Raw genomic sequence first — 18,537 nt, forward strand, 5'->3', positions numbered from 1 at the left:
ATGTCATTAAAAAAATATGTTTGTTCAACGATTTTCTTAGTTTTAAGGGTAACTGTTGTTGTATAATTGCAATATTACACTCGAAGGTGTGGTTTAACGTGATTATTGCCACTTCAGTGATGCTTGCGGCACACACTGGGTTCAGTATCTCCCTGGAGCCTTTCTCAAACATGTCCAGGTTCATTGCACTCACCTTCTGAATCTCTGGGTTCAGTATCTCCCTGGGGCCTTTCTCAAACCTGTCCAGGTTCATTGCACTCACCTTCTGAATCTCTGGGTTCAGTATCTCCCTGGGGCCTTTCTCAAACATGTCCAGGTTCATTGCACTCACCTTCTGAATCTCTGGGTTCAGTATCTCCCTGGGGCCTTTCTCAAACCTGTCCAGGTTCATTGCACTCACCTTCTGAATCTCTGGGTTCAGTATCTCCCTGGGGCCTTTCTCAAACCTGTCCAGGTTCATTGCACTCACCTTCTGAATCTCTGGGTTCAGTATCTCCCTGGGGCCTTTCTCAAACCTGTCCAGGTTCATTGCACTCACCTTCTGAATCTCTGGGTTCAGTATCTCCCTGGGGCCTTTCTCAAACCTGTCCAGGTTCATTGCACTCACCTTCTGAATCTCTGGGTTCAGTATCTCCCTGGGGCCTTTCTCAAACCTGTCCAGGTTCATTGCACTGGAAAAACCAAGGAGAGGAGGCCAGTGTTAAGAGTTATTATAGCAGTGGTTATAGTGATAATGCAGCTACTGTGTGATTCATTACAAATGTCCAACGTGACTTAATCAAAGTCAATATGGCCCCCTGGGATAGACGGATTAGACGTCGCCATAAGAACTTATACAAAAACAGCATCTGTATCCTGGGCAAAACTTTAGCAGAAAACAGCGCTGCGATCTGTTATTTTCAGCGAGCTAATGTGGAGCGAAAACGGAAGACAGACGAGGATAGAGCCTGAACTCCTCCGGTCGACCAGGGTGAGTAACATAGAAGGATATGGACATCTGATACCAGGCGACACCCACCAATAAACCCATTCTCACCTGAGATCAGATTTAAAAAATGTCAGTCGTTCTTCGATTTTTCAAAAATAGCAGACCTATCTACAAGCTCATATCGCGCCACCGAGTGGCGCGCTATGAGCTTGTAGATCTGCTATTTTTCAATAGATAAAGCATAACATGATGCCAACACCAAAATGGGTGCCCGGTCAGAATGGGTTAACTACTTTTGCTGGGGAGCCCCCTCAAGGACCCCCTACAGAACCCCCACTGAGAAGCGCTGCTTTATCAGAGACATTCTGGGTTTCATGCACAGCTGAGGAGGTGTAGTAACTGTACTTAGTTCCACGGGGGAACCTCCACCAATGTCAAAACAATCCATTTTGGGGGACCTCGGGGACCCCCCGGGAAGCAGTTTGTTCGCAATGATTCTCACCTTAAGATGGACTTGACCGATAGGGTTTTTGTGGGGCTGTAGGGCAGGCTTATCTTCAATGTACCCTGAAGCGACAAGAACCACACACGCACGCGCACACACACACACACACACACACACACACACACACACACACACACACACACACACACACACACACACACACACACACACACACACACACACACACACACACACACACACACACACACACACACAAAGTTAAACAGTCTGCTCTCTCACTTTTTACAACCATTTTCACCCAGGTCAGGATAAAGAAACAATATAACATAAATATATACTAGATAATTATGAAACAATATCCTGTTTTAACCACTTGATCCCCAGCATGCCTATTCTGGTCAAATAGCCCCAACTTGTGAAAGCTGTACGCTTTTATTGTGAAGGCAAATGTTCTCACAGCCTGCATATCTCCGCGCGTTGAATATAGCTGATCTACAACAACGTGTCACGGACGCGACACGGTGTGAGCTTGTAGATCAGCTATTTTCAGCATGCAACACGTCGTACGACAAAGAATAAATCAGGCTTCACTGTGGGAGGGAGATGTCTTTTGTTGGCCGATTGAGGCGCGCATGTATGTACACATACACATATATTTCTTAAGGGCTGCTGATGCCACATTTTAGTGGCATAGAAACGCAATTAATTTAACCCCTTGTTTGAGCCGAATCTGGGTTGAACGTGATTTGTGGTTCCAGTTTTGGTAAGGTTCTCAAAAAGGTTTTGAGAACGACTAGGCCGGGCCCAGAGTGGTGTGTGGAGTGGAGTGACTCACGCTCTTTCTCCAGAGGATGGCTCGATACTGTGGAACGCGCTGGTTGTTCTGGTCGGACAGAACCACCGACAGGTAGAAGGGGTTCTTGTCTGCATCTGTGCCCACGTAGTTCTGATGGACTGAAGGGGAGAACACACAACCTACCTCAAATCAAACTGATTATGCACGCACGCGCGCTTTCATTCATGCTTAAAGGACAACTTTGGGGGTTTTTTTCAACCAAGGTTCATGGTTTAGCTGTTATTAGAGAAAGTAATAATAAGTAAAAGAGTATTATTATTTTTTTCATTTGCTGCTTTTTTTCGTTTTAGCGATTTTAGCTATTTTTGACAGGGGGGCGGAGGCATACGAACATGGGGCTAAATATGTGAGCTTGTAGATCTGCTATTTTTCAATAGCTAAAGCATAACATAATGCTAACACCAAATAAAAAGGGGTCCCCGCCCAAAATGGGTTAACCTATTCTGAACGGGAACCCATTTTGGTGTTAGCATCATGTCGTGCTTTAGCTATTGAAAAATAGCAGATCTACAAGTTCATAGCGCGCCACCGAGTGGCGCGCTACGAGCTTGTAGGTCTGCTATTTTTGAAAAATCGAAGAGCGACTGACATTTTTTAGAATCTGATCTCAGGTCAGAATGGGTTCATCAGACCAGTGTGTGTCCAGTGGAAACTAGAGATGCACCGATCCGGCTTTTTGGCATTCGATACCGATTTCGATACATGGAGGTCCAGTATCTGCCGATACAGAGTACCGATCCGATACCCCCCACAAAGAAACGTACTAACCTATTAAGCTGTATGCCTCACTGTGTGGAGTCTGGAATCATTATTTTGTGTAAGGCAACATCAAGGCTTGACTTAAACATTACTTTCCCAACTTTGTAAAACAAAATGTAACACACACAGATATAAATGCACTGAATTATTTATTAAATAACTGCGCAACAATTAGACCAGGTTAATGTGTGCGCAGGCTAGCCTGGCTGCATTCCACATGTTATACTGTCAATACTACACTGCTGTGTCACAGAGGAGGTAGAGTTGTTTTCATACTGTAATTACACATAATTATCGGATCGGATCGGATCGGATCGGATAATGGATCGGCCACCGATCCGATACCCGATCTAGAATTTTAGCCTGGATCGGCGCCGATCTCCGATACGAGTATCGGATCGGTGCATCCCTAGTGGAAACCTCGTATGAATCTGATCTCAGGTCAGAATGGGTTAAATAGATCCTGTGATCTTTGTGGTTTATGAACAAACCTTTTCCCAGGAAGTACTTGAAGAACCATCTGGTGTGGTACTCTGGGTTCTCCAGATGGACATCCGTTCTCCTCCAGGTTCCTGGAGTGCAGTCCATGCTCTGACACACGCACACGCACACACACACACACACACACACACACACACACACACACACACACACACACACACACACACAGTATTACCATACTTGCGAGGATACTAAAATGTTTGGACAAAGTTTAGGGCATTTTTATTAAATAAATAAATAGTGGATCTACAAGCTCGTCGACGGGGCTATATTTGGTGCGACCGTGCGACACTGACTGAGTCAGATATAACGCCAACCTCAGTCAAGAACCAAAGCCCTAAATGTTTAATTGTAATCCTAACCCCAACCTGACCTTTTTCTAATTAAGAAATAAGCCACGAGAGGTCTCAGGTTATCGGGTATTTTACAATGGCTGGGAGGCGTGGGCAGACCCGACGCGCAGCGGAGGGTCTGCCCACGCCACAGCCACACGCCAAGCCACACGTTCACAGTCGTATGAGCCGGGCGGTGCTTAGACGCCCGCACGGCATGTGTTTGTAAGGCAATCAAGCGCTCCCCTTCCTCAGTACAGCTACAGAGATGTGGAATCGTCTGGGAATTATATTAAGTGATTGAAGGTGTGGGTTATCGGTGAAATTTACAACGGTCACGTGATCGTAACCAGCCAATCAGAATCAAGTATTGAGACTAACCGTTTTCTAAAACAGTTACAATGTTCATTGCTCAAATTCTACTACAGTATACTTTTGGGGGGACACGCATATGCACATGTGTGTGCACACACACACACACACACACACACACACACACACACACACACACACACACACACATCGATGATAGGTGGAGAAATTATGCATAAAATAAGTGATTTTGGGGTTACATGTGAACGCTAGGGGGTGGTGGCGATTCCCATTCCCTCTGGGACCCCAAATGTACGCCCCTGCTGTGTGATGCAAATCTCCGGCAGTGACCAAACATGACAAACAGGGCAGATTAAAATTGCACAGTTGCGAGCAAATCAAATAGAATCAAATCAAATCAAAATGATACGAAATAATGTGCTGCCAGTGTTGATGTTCAGACAGCAACACTCCCGTCATGCTTTGAGGGTACTACAGTGGCCAGACAGACCCGGGACCGTCATGGTTAGAAGCTGCATTATGTCCACGGCCATCACAGACACGTCAAAACAAATATATGCATTACACTAAAATGTCCGGGTTTTCACTATCTTCTTTTCCTTTCGGGCCCGTTCCCTCCAGGAGTCGCCACAGCGAATCATCTGCCTCCATGTCACCCCGTCCTCCCCTCTGCCGTCTCCTCCTCTCTCACACCAACTGACTTCATATCCTCTTTCATTGCAGCCAAGAATCCCCTATTTGGATTTTGGGCTTCCTCTAAGGCGAGTGGTTCTCAAGCATTCTTGTGCCGAGCACAACCAAACTGATATGTACCTGGCCTCACCAGGCTTTCCAGTTTCCACCGCCTCGGAGGAAAGCCTGGTCTCCGTTTCAAAAGTCCGTATGATCCGGTCGGGAGCGGATGATATCGTTACGTAATGTTGTAGTATTGTTTTGTAATCGACAGGCAGGAACAACGGACCGATTTTTCTCAATAAAAGCTCTCGTAGCCTGTAGCTTTTATTGAGAAAAACCGGTTTGAGGGAAAGGGAAGTTGCCGCCCCGTTGTTCCTGCCTGTCGATATCATCCCGCTCCCGACAGGATCACATACCCTAAATGAAACGGTGCCCAGGCTAATGGAAGCCACAAAGAATGCGACATTTACGGGGGGGACCCATAGAAGTTTGTCTGAGATCATATTTGCGAGTGTGATGTACTGTAAGCACAAACATAGTATAAAGTGGGGGACATGGCCCACAAGTAGGGATGGGTCCGATTAATCGATTATCGTTGATAGGACCCGAAATCGATTATGAAAATTAATAATCTTTTTTTTTTTTTTTTTTTCTGTTTTTTTTTTTTAAATGAAAATCTGTTGGAAAGGCAATATTGTCATCCAAACAGGACAGGGCTATAGGCCTACCAAAGTGTGCCTGGGATGTGTCTGTGTAGCTGCATGACTGAGAGGAGTGTGAGTGGAAATTGATTCCAATCAAGATACAGGTTTGGAGGATTTAGCAGGTTTTGGGAATTTACCTAATCAGGCCTAGGCTGGGGTTGCTATGGTGATCAATTGGATCAACAGTGGTCCAGGGACCACCAGTGGTCTTCATTTAAAAGATGGAGTTAGTAACCAAATGGACCCTTATTAACTTTCAAGAGTTACAATTATTGTTAATCAACTACATCAGGGGTTCCCAAACTTTTTTGACTTCCCTTGGGGGGGAAGATTTTTTTTATTCGTAGGGTTCATAAAATAAATAAAAAAAGGAAATTATATAAACCCCCCCCCCCCCCCCAAAATGGAATAAGAAAGGAAAAGTTAAAATTCATTAGGTTGCTGTGCTTGTAGCTATTTTGGGCATGTCATTTTATGTCAAACATGTTCTCACACCGCGTCACGCTGTGACAGGCCCACAGCAGCCAGAGGCTAACGGCAATTTGGGGAAACTAGAACGGTGCCCGGCTGTAAGGCACGGAGTCGGTAACAATGGAAGTTGGAGATCCACGCTCCACCCGGCTATAAATTCCTTCAAATGCCCGGGGTTTTACACGTATCGCCCGTAGTGTACCGCTACGCTCACAGACCATTCAGACCAATGTGTATTACAATGCACGTTCAATGGTTCGTAGTGGACAGGGCTCGAGATTAACGGCGTCCCGGGGACTGTAAAATATCTACTTGGGACGTAAATGTATCTCATTCGGGACGGTTTCGGGACGAGATGAGTTTTTACACTGAAAATGCGCATTTCGTGTGCAGCGATGAGCAGCATGAGAATTTGCTGTGCCGTCAGAGACAACAGCAACAACAACGCACACACTATACATTCACCCAACGGAATCAAAGGAATTATATTGCTTTTGCCCCGTGGATGGGACATTTAGATTGAAAAAGTATCGGTTGGAAGCGTGCATAAAACCATGGTTGTGTGCCACAGAAAGGTTCCATATGGACATGGGGCTACAGTACTACACCAACGTTTAACGTTAGCTTCCATGCTAGGCTTGCTAGCTGGCATCGGGAGGCATACTATCATCCGACAGAGCAAGGAGCAATGCTCCGAGGTGCGCTGCGGGTCGGGAGAGGGTTGCGGTTAGGTTTAGGTGTCTGCCCCGGGGGAGGTTGGAGGTTAGGGTGAGGGAGGAGGTAGGTTGTCGTTCGGACCAATGCTCCGTCGGATGAAAGTACTGCACTCGCTGGCATCGACATACAGTAAGTATATTCTCTGAAGCAACAGATGTTTTCTAATGCTCAGATTGTTCTGGAATTACTGCCCCAACACTGTGGAATGCACACCCCAAAACGCTCTCATTCCACAGTTTTTATTGATTGTATTTATTATTATTATTATTTATTGATCCTTCGTCTTAGTATTCCCTCTAATAAAGTAGTTTTTATTTGTTTTCTCATGCCAACCATGTAATAGACATTTGAGTATTCATATACCTGCATTGCTGCACGTTATCTGTTGGTCTTGATCAAGTAGCCTACACCAAAGTTTTATAAGCTACTGTAGTCACTATTCATTGATTCACTGGTAGGCTACAACAAAATAACAACATCCATTTGAAAATAAATATCACTGTTCTCAGGTCGAATATTGATATGCGATTAAAATATGATTAATTTAGATTAATTAATTACAAAGCCTCTGATTAATTCGATTAACATTTTTAACAAAGCCCTATTTTTCATCTGGGAGCATTTTGACTAAATCAGTGTATCTACAGAAGAAACATGAAGCCAAACAAATAATGTACTGCATGTATTCAATACAGTACATTATTTGTTTGGCTTAATTGTATTTCTATTACAATAGGAATACAGTTATTCATTTCACAATTTGAGTGGTGCTTTTTTGTACTTTTTTCCCCCCGGGACGGTATACATTTACTTCGGGACGGTTCAAATTGTATTTTGGGACGGTTCCGGGACGGTGGTGAAAAAAGTTAGTCTGGAGCCCTGGTAGTGGAAAAACACTGTTCAGCCCGAACCCCGGAATGTGTATTATTCATAACTCTGCGATAGACTGCTGTGCTCTCCGTGAGGAAAGCTTGAAATGCCAAAGAACTATCTCATCATTGACATGCAGAAAAAGTAGGCAACTGTTTTCTTAGCTTTGTGACTGACCAATGAGAAGCAGATTGTATTGTCTGCAAAGGAACTATAGTGTCTGTCACAAATAAAAGCTTTGTCCTGCAAGCGCATGTCATGTCAACAACACAGACAAGGCAGGTGAGTCCTGCAAATTAAATTGATGCGATATTATTTTGTACAATTAACCTAGCAAAGCATAAGATAATGGTTTGGAGAATAGGCTGGTCTCTCTTTTTACAAGAGATAAGCCATTGCATACAGGTTGTCAGGTTCTCAAACTTTTTAATTTCAAGGACCCCCATAACTCTGAGAGTAAAACCAAATGGACCCATAAGAGTCCCATGTGATTCCATTTGTACAGTATCAGAGTTAAAAGTTATAAAAGGGTCAATTTGGTTCCATTTGTACTAGTACACTCTCAGAGTTAGACCTGTAAGGGTCCATGTGTTACACTCTCAGAGTTACAGACCTGTAAGGGTCCATTTGGGTCCGTGTGTTACACTCTCAGAGTAAGACCTGTAAGGGTCCATTTGGGTCCGTGTGTTACACTCGCAGAGTTACAGACCCATAAGGGTCCATTTGGGTCCATGTGTTACCCTCTCAGAGTTACAGACCAATAATGGGTCCATTTGGAACCCCCTGCCTCAAGGAACCATGAGGGTCCCTGGATCACACCTTTGAGAGCCACTGCTTTAAATAAATACATAACTAATATAGAGCATATTTGATTAAACTTAGGAGCCAAACTTTTTTGACAAATTAATTTAATTAAAACATGACCGCGCACGCACGACACATGCACGACGTGCATGCGCACGTGCACGCGCGCATGTGTCCTCTTTTTGGTAATTCAGAATATGGTATGCCTAAACTAGCTATCTCTGTCATAGAATAAACAGTAGATAAATAAACAGTACACATCACGCACGCCCACACATCACGCACGCGCGCACACACACACACACACACACACACACACACACACACACACACACACACACACACACACGCGCACACTTTTCCTTGTTCCATTCACGTCAAGTCCGCTGTTGTTGCGTGTATTAATTAATTAGCATTAGCATTGGTAACACCTGTGTGTTTGTTCACCTATAGCTGCTAGCGTAGCGTGCGAATGTTGTCAATATTTGCTGCCTTGAAAGAGATTAAAGGAATTAACCCAGCCTGGCAGCCAGCCAGCCAGCATAGCAGATAAAGTTACAGTTCCATTTTATTACCTTTTGTCGTCGTCTTCTTCCATAAAGTGCCCCCCCAACACTTCAAAGTCTAGCTGTTCTTTGAAGTTTCTTTGCCCATGAAGCTTCTTTGACCATGACGCAGCAATATATAATGCCGAAAATAACAAAGTCCACAAACGCGACGTCGAGTTCTGTCTCCCCTCCATCCATCCAGTAGCTCGTTCTGTCTTTATTTAACAAGACAACGTTGAAACGAAAGAAAACATTTAAAAACTAAAATGCACCTCCTCTTCTCTGTCCCCGTCTCGCGGCGCCGTTCTGCGTGGTGCACGTGACGTCACGATGGACGGTGAGCCAGAAAGCAGCAGATCTACAAGTCCACAGCGCGTCGCCGATGCAACGCGCTGTGGACTTGTAGGTCTGGTGTTTTCCGGCCTCACTGTGCGCAGCTGCACTGCTGCTGACAGCTCGAGCGCAGAGGTTTGTAAACGCCCGCCACAAACAGCCAGCTGTGATGTGATTGGACAAACTGCAGCTCAGGCGATTTAATGCAATGAAGATACAATAATAAATACCTAGGCTAAATACAAATGTCAGAATATAGAGCTACCAACTTGTAGGCTACTGTGAACAATACAGTGACAAGAACCGCTTCCTTTTACATCCTGCATGCCAAACTATTACTAGAAGGAACAGGAGTATTAATTACATTAAAAAGTCTACTCTACACTATACTTTACTTGAACTTTCTACATTGAACATGACAAGAGTAAATCTTAATGTTACAGAGTGCATACTGTCCATTGTACTTAACTGTGACTACATGTAGATCTAGCGTATAATAAGAAATGCTTCATTTTCTAACAATTGTGTGCAAGGATGGTGACACATCCCTTAGTCATACTGTGATGATGGTTAAAACTATGACAAAATAATAGTAGTTGTGAACATGAGTTGATTTGTTATCTGACAATTGGTATGAACAAAACTTTTTTTTATATTTTATTTTTTACTGTAGCCTACAATACCAGTGCATTATTATTCCACCTTTATCTACCTTGTTAGAAGACATGGGTTGTGAATGTTGTGGAATGTCCCATTGTTAATGGACAGGTGATAATGGGTTAGGGTGTGTAACCTGAATAGACCGACCAATAGATTTGCATGTGATCCTTTTAGTATGATAAGTAGAGAGGATATAGCCTAATCCTATTCCTATAGGCTATAGTGTGAATGGATTGGAACATGTATATAGGATTGGGAATCATTTGCATTTAAATGATTTAGACTGGAAAATACTTTACAAATAAATAAATACAAAATAAAGATAAATAAAATATCTGAAGGCTGGTGTACTGCAGATAAATGTTTTTAAGACTAACAAAAGATGTTTGACCAGCAGAGCAGCAGCAGTGCTGTCTTGAAAAGGTCTTTAAATAAATACGTTTTGAAATGTCTATGGGAAAATTGCATTGGGAACTATTTCCTGGGCCTGGTGTCATCATGAAAGGGGGCGGGACTGCGACGCTCTATACCTGTAATACCCGTGTCAGAGTACCCATTCCACCCATGTGTCCGTGTCCCTTTTATGCCCATATATGGAGATTTCGGTATACTGTATATGGAGTTCTGTGTCAGGCATGCCCAAATATGGAGTGTGATGTCAGAACAATGGAGCCTAGGGCATGGGGGGCCCTGTCCAGAGCCCCGGGCAGAGGCCTTTCGTGGAGGTACTGGACAACCTTGTGTCCGTCCGACTCGACACCGGGCACTGCACTCTGTGGGGGGTGCGGAACGCCACCCTGACATGGTTACAACCGTATGTAAACTCAGACAGAGACATTATCCACCCATTCTGATGAAAACGCCTTGTACGCAAACATTGTGCATGTCCACGAAATATACGTGGCTCGTGTAAGTGAAGGTTCCGTTTTTTTGCGCTTGCGAAATTATAGTCACCGTATATGTTTGTGTGTGTGTGTGTGTGTGTACCTCATCCGATGAGCCATTTTCCACCCTGAAGCGCCCTGCTCTCTGAATGGCCCCATCTGCATCACTGGAGATGAGCTGAGAGAGAAGAGAGAGGGAGAGAGAGAGAGAAGAGAGAAGAGAGAAGAGAGAGAGAGAGAGAGAGAGAGAGAGAGAGAGAGAGAGAGAGAGAGACAGAGAGACAGAGAGACAGAGAGAGAGAGAGAGAGAGAGAGAGAGAGAGAGAGACAGGGGAGGGAAGACAGACATATCATTAAAACACCTCACAGGCAGAGAGAAAAATTAACACATTAATTACAAAGAGGAACAAAGGCAGACGCGGCTGCCATGAGTCCACTACGACACACACATACTGTAGTCCACTACGACACACACACATACTGTAGTCCACTACGACACACACACATACTGTAGTCCACTACGACACACACACATACTGTAGTCCACTACGACACACACATACTGTAGTCCACTACGACACACACACATACTGTAGTCCACTACGACACACACATACTGTAGTCCACTACGACACACACATACTGTAGTCCACTACAACACACACACACACATACTGTAGTCCACTACGACACACACATACTGTAGTCCACTACGACACACACACACATACTGTAGTCCACTACGACACACACACATACTGTAGTCCACTACGACACACACATACTGTAGTCCACTACGACACACACACATACTGTAGTCCACTACGACACACACATACTGTAGTCCACTACGACACACACACATACTGTAGTCCACTACGACACACACATACTGTAGTCCACTACGACACACACACATACTGTAGTCCACTACGACACACACATACTGTAGTCCACTACGACACACACACATACTGTAGTCCACTACGACACACACACATACTGTAGTCCACTACGACACACACACATACTGTAGTCCACTACGACACACACATACTGTAGTCCACTACGACACACACACATACTGTAGTCCACTACGACACACACATACTGTAGTCCACTACGACACACACACATACTGTAGTCCACTACGACACACATACTGTAGTCCACTACGACACACACACATACTGTAGTCCACTACGACACACGCACATACTGTAGTCCACTATGACACACACACATACTGTAGTCCACTACGACACACACACATACTGTAGTCCACTACGACACACGCACATACTGTAGTCCACTACGACACACACACATACTGTAGTCCACTACGACACACACACATACTGTAGTCCACTATGACACACACACATACTGTAGTCCACTACGACACACACACATACTGTAGTCCACTACGACACACACACATACTGTAGTCCACTACGACACACACACATACTGTAGTCCACTACGACACACACACATACTGTAGTCCACTACGACACACACACATACTGTAGTCCACTACGACACACACACATACTGTAGTCCACTACGACACACACACATACTGTAGTCCACTACGACACACACACATACTGTAGTCCACCACGACACACACACATACTGTAGTCCACTACGACACACACACATACTGTAGTCCACTACGACACACACACATACTGTAGTCCACTACGACACACACATACTGTAGTCCACTACGACACACACATACTGTAGTCCACTACGACACACACACATACTGTAGTCCACTACGACACACACACATACTGTAGTCCACTATGACACACACACATACTGTAGTCCACTACGACACACACACATACTGTAGTCCACTACGACACACACACATACGGTACAATCCTATCCGTTTCTTCCTCGATCTCAAAATGACATCCATGGGTACCTACAGGTATCTATGTTAGACACACCCACAGACACACCCCCAGATTCTCAGCCACACCCACAGGTTTATTGTGGAGTGTGGAGTAGCTATTCAACCACCAGGTGGCGTCGGCCCATGATGAGCAGAGCTATTAAGTCTTAATAGCAGGGACCCCCTTAGCTGAGAAAGATGAAGCAGGGACCCCCTTAGCTGAGATAGAGATGAAGCAGGGACCCCCTTAGCTGAGAAAGATGAAGCAGGGACCCCCTTAGCTGAGAGAGATGAAGCAGGGACCCCCTTAGCTGAGATAGAGATGAAGCAGGGACCCCCTTAGCTGAGAGAGATGAAGCAGGGACCCCCCTTAGCTGAGAGAGAGATGAAGCAGGGACCCCCCTTAGCTGAGAGAGAGATGAAGCAGGGACCCCCTTAGCTGAGAGAGATGAAGCAGGGACCCCCTTAGCTGAGAGAGATGAAGCAGGGACCCCCTTAGCTGAGAGAGAGATGAAGCAGGGACCCCCCTTAGCTGAGAGAGAGATGAAGCAGGGACCCCCTTAGCTGAGAGAGATGAAGCAGGGACCCCCCTTAGCTGAGAGAGATATGAAGCAGGGACCCCCTTAGCTGAGAGAGATGAAGCAGGGACCCCCTTAGCTGATAGAGATATGAAGCAGGGACCCCCTTAGCTGAGAGAGAGATGAAGCAGGGACCCCCTTAGCTGAAAGAGAGATGAAGCAGGGACCCCCTTAGCTGAGAGAGATGAAGCAGGGACCCCCTTAGCTGAGAGAGAGATGAAGCAGGGACCCCCTTAGCTGAGAGAGAGATGAAGCAGGGACCCCTTAGCTGAGAGAGAGATGAAGCAGGGACCCCCTTAGCTGAGAGAGATGAAGCAGGGACCCCCTTAGCTGAGAGAGATGAAGCAGGGACCCCCTTAGCTGAGAGAGAGATGAAGCAGGGACCCCCTTAGCTGAGAGAGAGATGAAGCAGGGACCCCCTTAGCTGAGAGAGATGAAGCAGGGACCCCCTTAGCTGAGAGAGAGATGAAGCAGGGACCCCTTAGCTGAGAGAGAGATGAAGCAGGGACCCCCCTTAGCTGAGAGAGATATGAAGCAGGGACCCCCTTAGCAGAGAGATGAAGCTACCCCCTTAGTGCATTTAAATAAGTGGTTCTCAACCAGTGGTCCGGGGACCACCAGTGGTCCTTGAGGGGGTTCCAGGTGGTCCGGGGACCACCAGTGGTCCTTGAGGGGGTTCCAGGTGGTCCGGGGACCACCAGTGGCCCTCGAGGGGGTTCCAGGTGGTCCGGGGACCACCAGTGGTCCTTGAGGGGGTTCCAGGTGGTCCGGGGACCACCAGTGGTCCTTGGGGGGGTTCCAGGTGGTCCGGGGACCACCAGTGGCCCTCGAGGGGGTTCCAGGTGGTCCGGGGACCACCAGTGGTCCTTGGGGGGGTTCCAGGTGGTCCGGGGACCACCAGTGGTCCTTGGGGGGGTTCCAGGTGGTCTGGGGACCACCAGTGGTCCTTGGGGGGATTCCAGGTGGTCCCCATATGCAGCCTAAATGATGGAGCGTTGGTAACCAAATGGTTACCAACTGTCATCTGGGGCAATATTACTTAAGAGTAATATGTTTACTTTACTTATTACTCATTAGAAATAGTAATACTATGACATTACTTATTACTTGGAATCAAGAGTAATATAGTTACATATTACTTTATATTACTTTTCAACCGGGCCCCTTCCACCCACTAAATAAGCCAGCTCTTTTTACAACTGAATCCAATTCATTGGAATAATCAGCCAAACTGTATAATTACAGCATGTAAAACAAAATATTCAACAAAGAACCTTTTTTGCATGGTGGGGAACATAGAACCTGGGGAACATAGGTACGCTCCCAACAAGAATTGAACTGGCACAATATATCTTGTAATTTTTTTTTAGAGGACCCCCTGTTCTGAGGACCCCCAAAGTAATCATATTTGAACTGGGGATCCCCCACCCAGACAAGCAACAGAATGGTTCCACAGATAAATATTGTGAAAATAGCCAATCTACAAGCTCGTTGTGAACTTGTAGATCGGCTATTTTCACCAGTTTGACCAGTTTTTATAGCATGGTTTGCTGATTACTTTTGATGCAGTAATGGTATTTTTTCTTTTAGAGCCTTTGAGGCATTATAAAAGTCTTAAAAGTCCTTAAATTGACACTTCACTGTCATCTGGGGTCCCACAGGTTGAGAACGATATGATAGGATCTCCAGCTTCAAGTGTCTCTTTAGACATGCTAATAAGCTGGTCAGGCTACTACTTTGCCTCAACCCCCGAATCCAACTAACACCTCCACACTTGAAAGGCTGGAAGGGCTTAGAGAGTTGCAGAACCACGTTACAAAATGCCATGCAGGTCGCATATGACCACACGTGTGTTGCCTGGCATGTACAGTATGATAAAGTGAGGGCACAAATCACTGAAGGGCTGAGCCATGCAGATCAAATTGCACTAACTAGTATTCACACTTTCGCTCTTATAGTCTTACCTGTTCAAACAATGTGAACATTCTACAAAGTAGAAGAATTTGTAACAGCCAAAAAACGTAATTGTTTGGTTGAACTTTGTATTTACTATTTGTCTCTTTTTTTTCTTTTACTTACTTAGAGCTTAACAAGAATGTTACAAGTCATCTCATCTTAAAGAAACATTTAAAAAATGTTAGGGCATAAAACCCAAAGTTGTTAAACCTTTTATTATTCTCATTTTGATTTGTTATTTATAGAAAATAAAAGTGACTTATTGGGAAACAAGTGTTTTTCTTTACAAACCAAGATATTGGCCTAAATTATAATTATATAGCCCTCAATGCTGAAAAAGGAGGTTTTAAAAAAAATAGATTGATAGTAAGGGTCTGTCTGCCTGCCTGCCAAATTACAATATTTGCCTCTGAGATGTGGAGTAGAAGTAAAAGTATTGGAAATCGGTAATACTTTAGGCTCTTTGGATGCAAGAGAATATAGAGTATTTTAATTCGTATTTAATGATGTTAAATACAAATTTAATTTAATACTTGCCAGGGAACTTCAGTTTACTGGCAAGACAGTTCATATTACCCCACCCCCCACGGCGCATTCAACACCTTTAGCTGTGTCCCAAACAATGGTGCCAGGGTGCCAACTGTGCTCTCCTCGCAAGACTGTGTTCACTGAGTCTATATTGAGTTAAAGTTTTCCTTAGTTTTGGGTCAGTTACTGTGCTCAAGTATTCTACTAATGTGTATTCCCTGTTTAGAGCTAAATAGCATTCCATTTTGCTCTGGTTTTGAGTAGATCTGTTCCAGTGTGTGAGATAGCTTTCTTTTTGTTTTCTTATGATTTGGTGTAGCAAATTCAGATTTAAGCTCAGTCTTTGAACAATCTGTTCTGAGGACCCCAAATGCCAAATGCCATCTGAATTAGTTCCACGGGGGGGTTCCACCCTCAGTATATTCCTCTGCTTAACCACAAAGCAGTTTTCCAAATGAATACATTGAACAATAATCAAACAAGACAAAACAAAGGAATGTGTCCATTATGTCACTTCAATGTTGTCTTCTTCTTAAAATAATGACCTCAGGATACATCACTGAGGATACGTCCCAGGTGCATCCATGCAATGTTTTTTTAGTTATGCCTAAGTGATTTTTTTTAGGGTTTTCAGGAAGAAAAAAAAACTGATAGGCCTATTTTTTTTAAATAGGATTAAACCTTAGACTTGTTTTATTACTCTTAAACAGATACAGGCTTTGAGAAAGCATATTCAAAGAGCCTAGTGACAGTCAGGGGTAAATATAAACTGTTACAGACTTACTCCTGATGACATCACAAAACCATTGAAAAAATCCTATTTTGGCATGCATGGTAAACCTATTAATTTAAGTTTTTATATTTAAATGATATTAAGAAAGTCACTCACCATTCCACAGTGGTGGAAAGTAAGTGCATTTACTTAAGTACTGTACAATTTTGAGGCATTTGTACTTTACTTTAGTATTCATGAATTCCAATACTTTTACTTCTACTCCACTACATCTCAGAGGCAAATATTGTATTTGTACGCCAAAAAATGCATTAACCAATTCCTCAGTATAGTAAGTAGACTATTTGAAAATAGCAGATCTACAAGCTCACAATATGTCGTAAAGCTCCTTTGAATTTAATTTAATTTAGATTTTATGTCTCATTTCAAGTTTTCAAATATATAAAAATATTTTGAAAATAGCAGATCAACAAGCTCACACTACATCGCACGCTATTTTAAAATGGCCAAATTGTTAATGTGTATTTTATTTACTTCTACTCCACTACATCTCAGAGGCAAATATTGTATTTGTACGCCACTACATTTATTTGCAAACTTTAGTTAATGTACAGTTAATGTACAGTTAACCCCCAGTCCACAGTACAGGGGGTCCTCAGAACAGGGGTTATGATGTAACTAAATACATAATTATATAAAAAAGTGGGCAGAAGCGTGTTTACCAAAAGTACAAAAAGGGTTTAATTGCAAACATTTCATCAATAATCATCAAGACAATATTCAGATTAAAGAGATATGCCAGGGACCCCCATTTGAAGAGATATGCCAGGGACCCCCATTTGAAGAGATATGCCAGGGACCCCCCCCCCCCTCCATACTCCATAGACTAATGCATGTCAAACTGGGGGTCCTTGAAATTAAACGGGAGTTGAGCGCAGCGCGCACCTCTCTGACTCTGTGTAAAATCTCTGACTCTGTGATAAATAATGGGTAGCGCAGTCTTCTCTTTTAGGTCAAATACAATGATATTGCATATCGCATAATCAACCGCAAGTGTCTGCTTACTCATAGTAAGTGTTTTCAGTCAGGGTGGTGGTCCCCAGGTTGATTTTCAGTCAGGGTGGTGGTCCCCAGGTTGATTCTCAGTCAGGGTGGTGGTCCCCAGGTTGATTTTCAGTCAGGGTGGTGGTCCCCAGGTTGATTCTCAGTCAGGGTGGTGGTCCCCAGGTTAATTTTCAGTCAGGGTGGTGGTCCCCAGGTTGATTTTCAGTCAGGGTGGTGGTCCCCAGGTTGATTCTCAGTCAGGGTGGTGGTCCCCAGGTTAAGTTTCAGTCAGGGTGGTGGTCCCCAGGTTGATTCTCAGTCAGGGTGGTGGTCCCCAGGTTAATTGTCAGTCAGGGTGGTGGTCCCCAGGTTGATTCTCAGTCAGGGTGGTGGTCCCCAGGTTGATTCTCAGTCAGGGTGGTGGTCCCCAGGTTGATTCTCAGTCAGGGTGGTGGTCCCCAGGTTAATTTTCAGTCAGGGTGGTGGTCCCCAGGTTGATTTTCAGTCAGGGTGGTGGTCCCCAGGTTGATTCTCAGTCAGGGTGGTGGTCCCCAGGTTAAGTTTCAGTCAGGGTGGTGGTCCCCAGGTTGATTCTCAGTCAGGGTGGTGGTCCCCAGGTTGATTCTCAGTCAGGGTGGTGGTCCCCAGGTTAAGTTTCAGTCAGGGTGGTGGTCCCCAGGTTGATTCTCAGTCAGGGTGGTGGTCCCCAGGTTGATTCTCAGTCAGGGTGGTGGTCCCCAGGTTGATTTTCAGTCAGGGTGGTGGTCCCCAGGTTGATTCTCAGTCAGGGTGGTGGTCCCCAGGTTAATTTTCAGTCAGGGTGGTGGTCCCCAGGTTGATTTTCAGTCAGGGTGGTGGTCCCCAGGTTGATTCTCAGTCAGGGTGGTGGTCCCCAGGTTAATTGTCAGTCAGGGTGGTGGTCCCCAGGTTGATTCTCAGTCAGGGTGG

The 18,537-nt window shown here is 44.7% G+C and overlaps 1 protein-coding gene across 4 annotated transcripts in view; it reads right to left on the bottom strand.

Annotated features, from left to right (window-relative positions):
* garnl3 (GTPase activating Rap/RanGAP domain like 3) overlaps positions 1-18,537 on the bottom strand; it is a 136,984-nt gene that overhangs the window by 32,550 nt on the left and 85,897 nt on the right. For 3 of the 4 annotated variants that reach the window (XM_083794066.1, XM_083794063.1, XM_083794065.1), the window contains exons 3-7: positions 10,945-11,019; positions 3,501-3,600; positions 2,230-2,348; positions 1,431-1,495; positions 608-671 (exon numbers count right to left, since the gene is read on the bottom strand). In XM_083794066.1, the coding sequence (XP_083650192.1) occupies positions 608-671; positions 1,431-1,495; positions 2,230-2,348; positions 3,501-3,600; positions 10,945-11,019 (423 nt within the window). Of the gene's footprint in view, positions 1-193; positions 258-607; positions 672-1,430; positions 1,496-2,229; positions 2,349-3,500; positions 3,601-10,944; positions 11,020-18,537 lie in introns of all 4 variants that reach the window. The other variant, XM_083794064.1, reaches the window with a different exon arrangement.

This window comes from Protomyctophum parallelum (assembly GCF_964188405.1).
Source record: "Protomyctophum parallelum genome assembly, chromosome: 21".
NCBI lineage: Eukaryota > Metazoa > Chordata > Actinopteri > Myctophiformes > Myctophidae > Protomyctophum > Protomyctophum parallelum.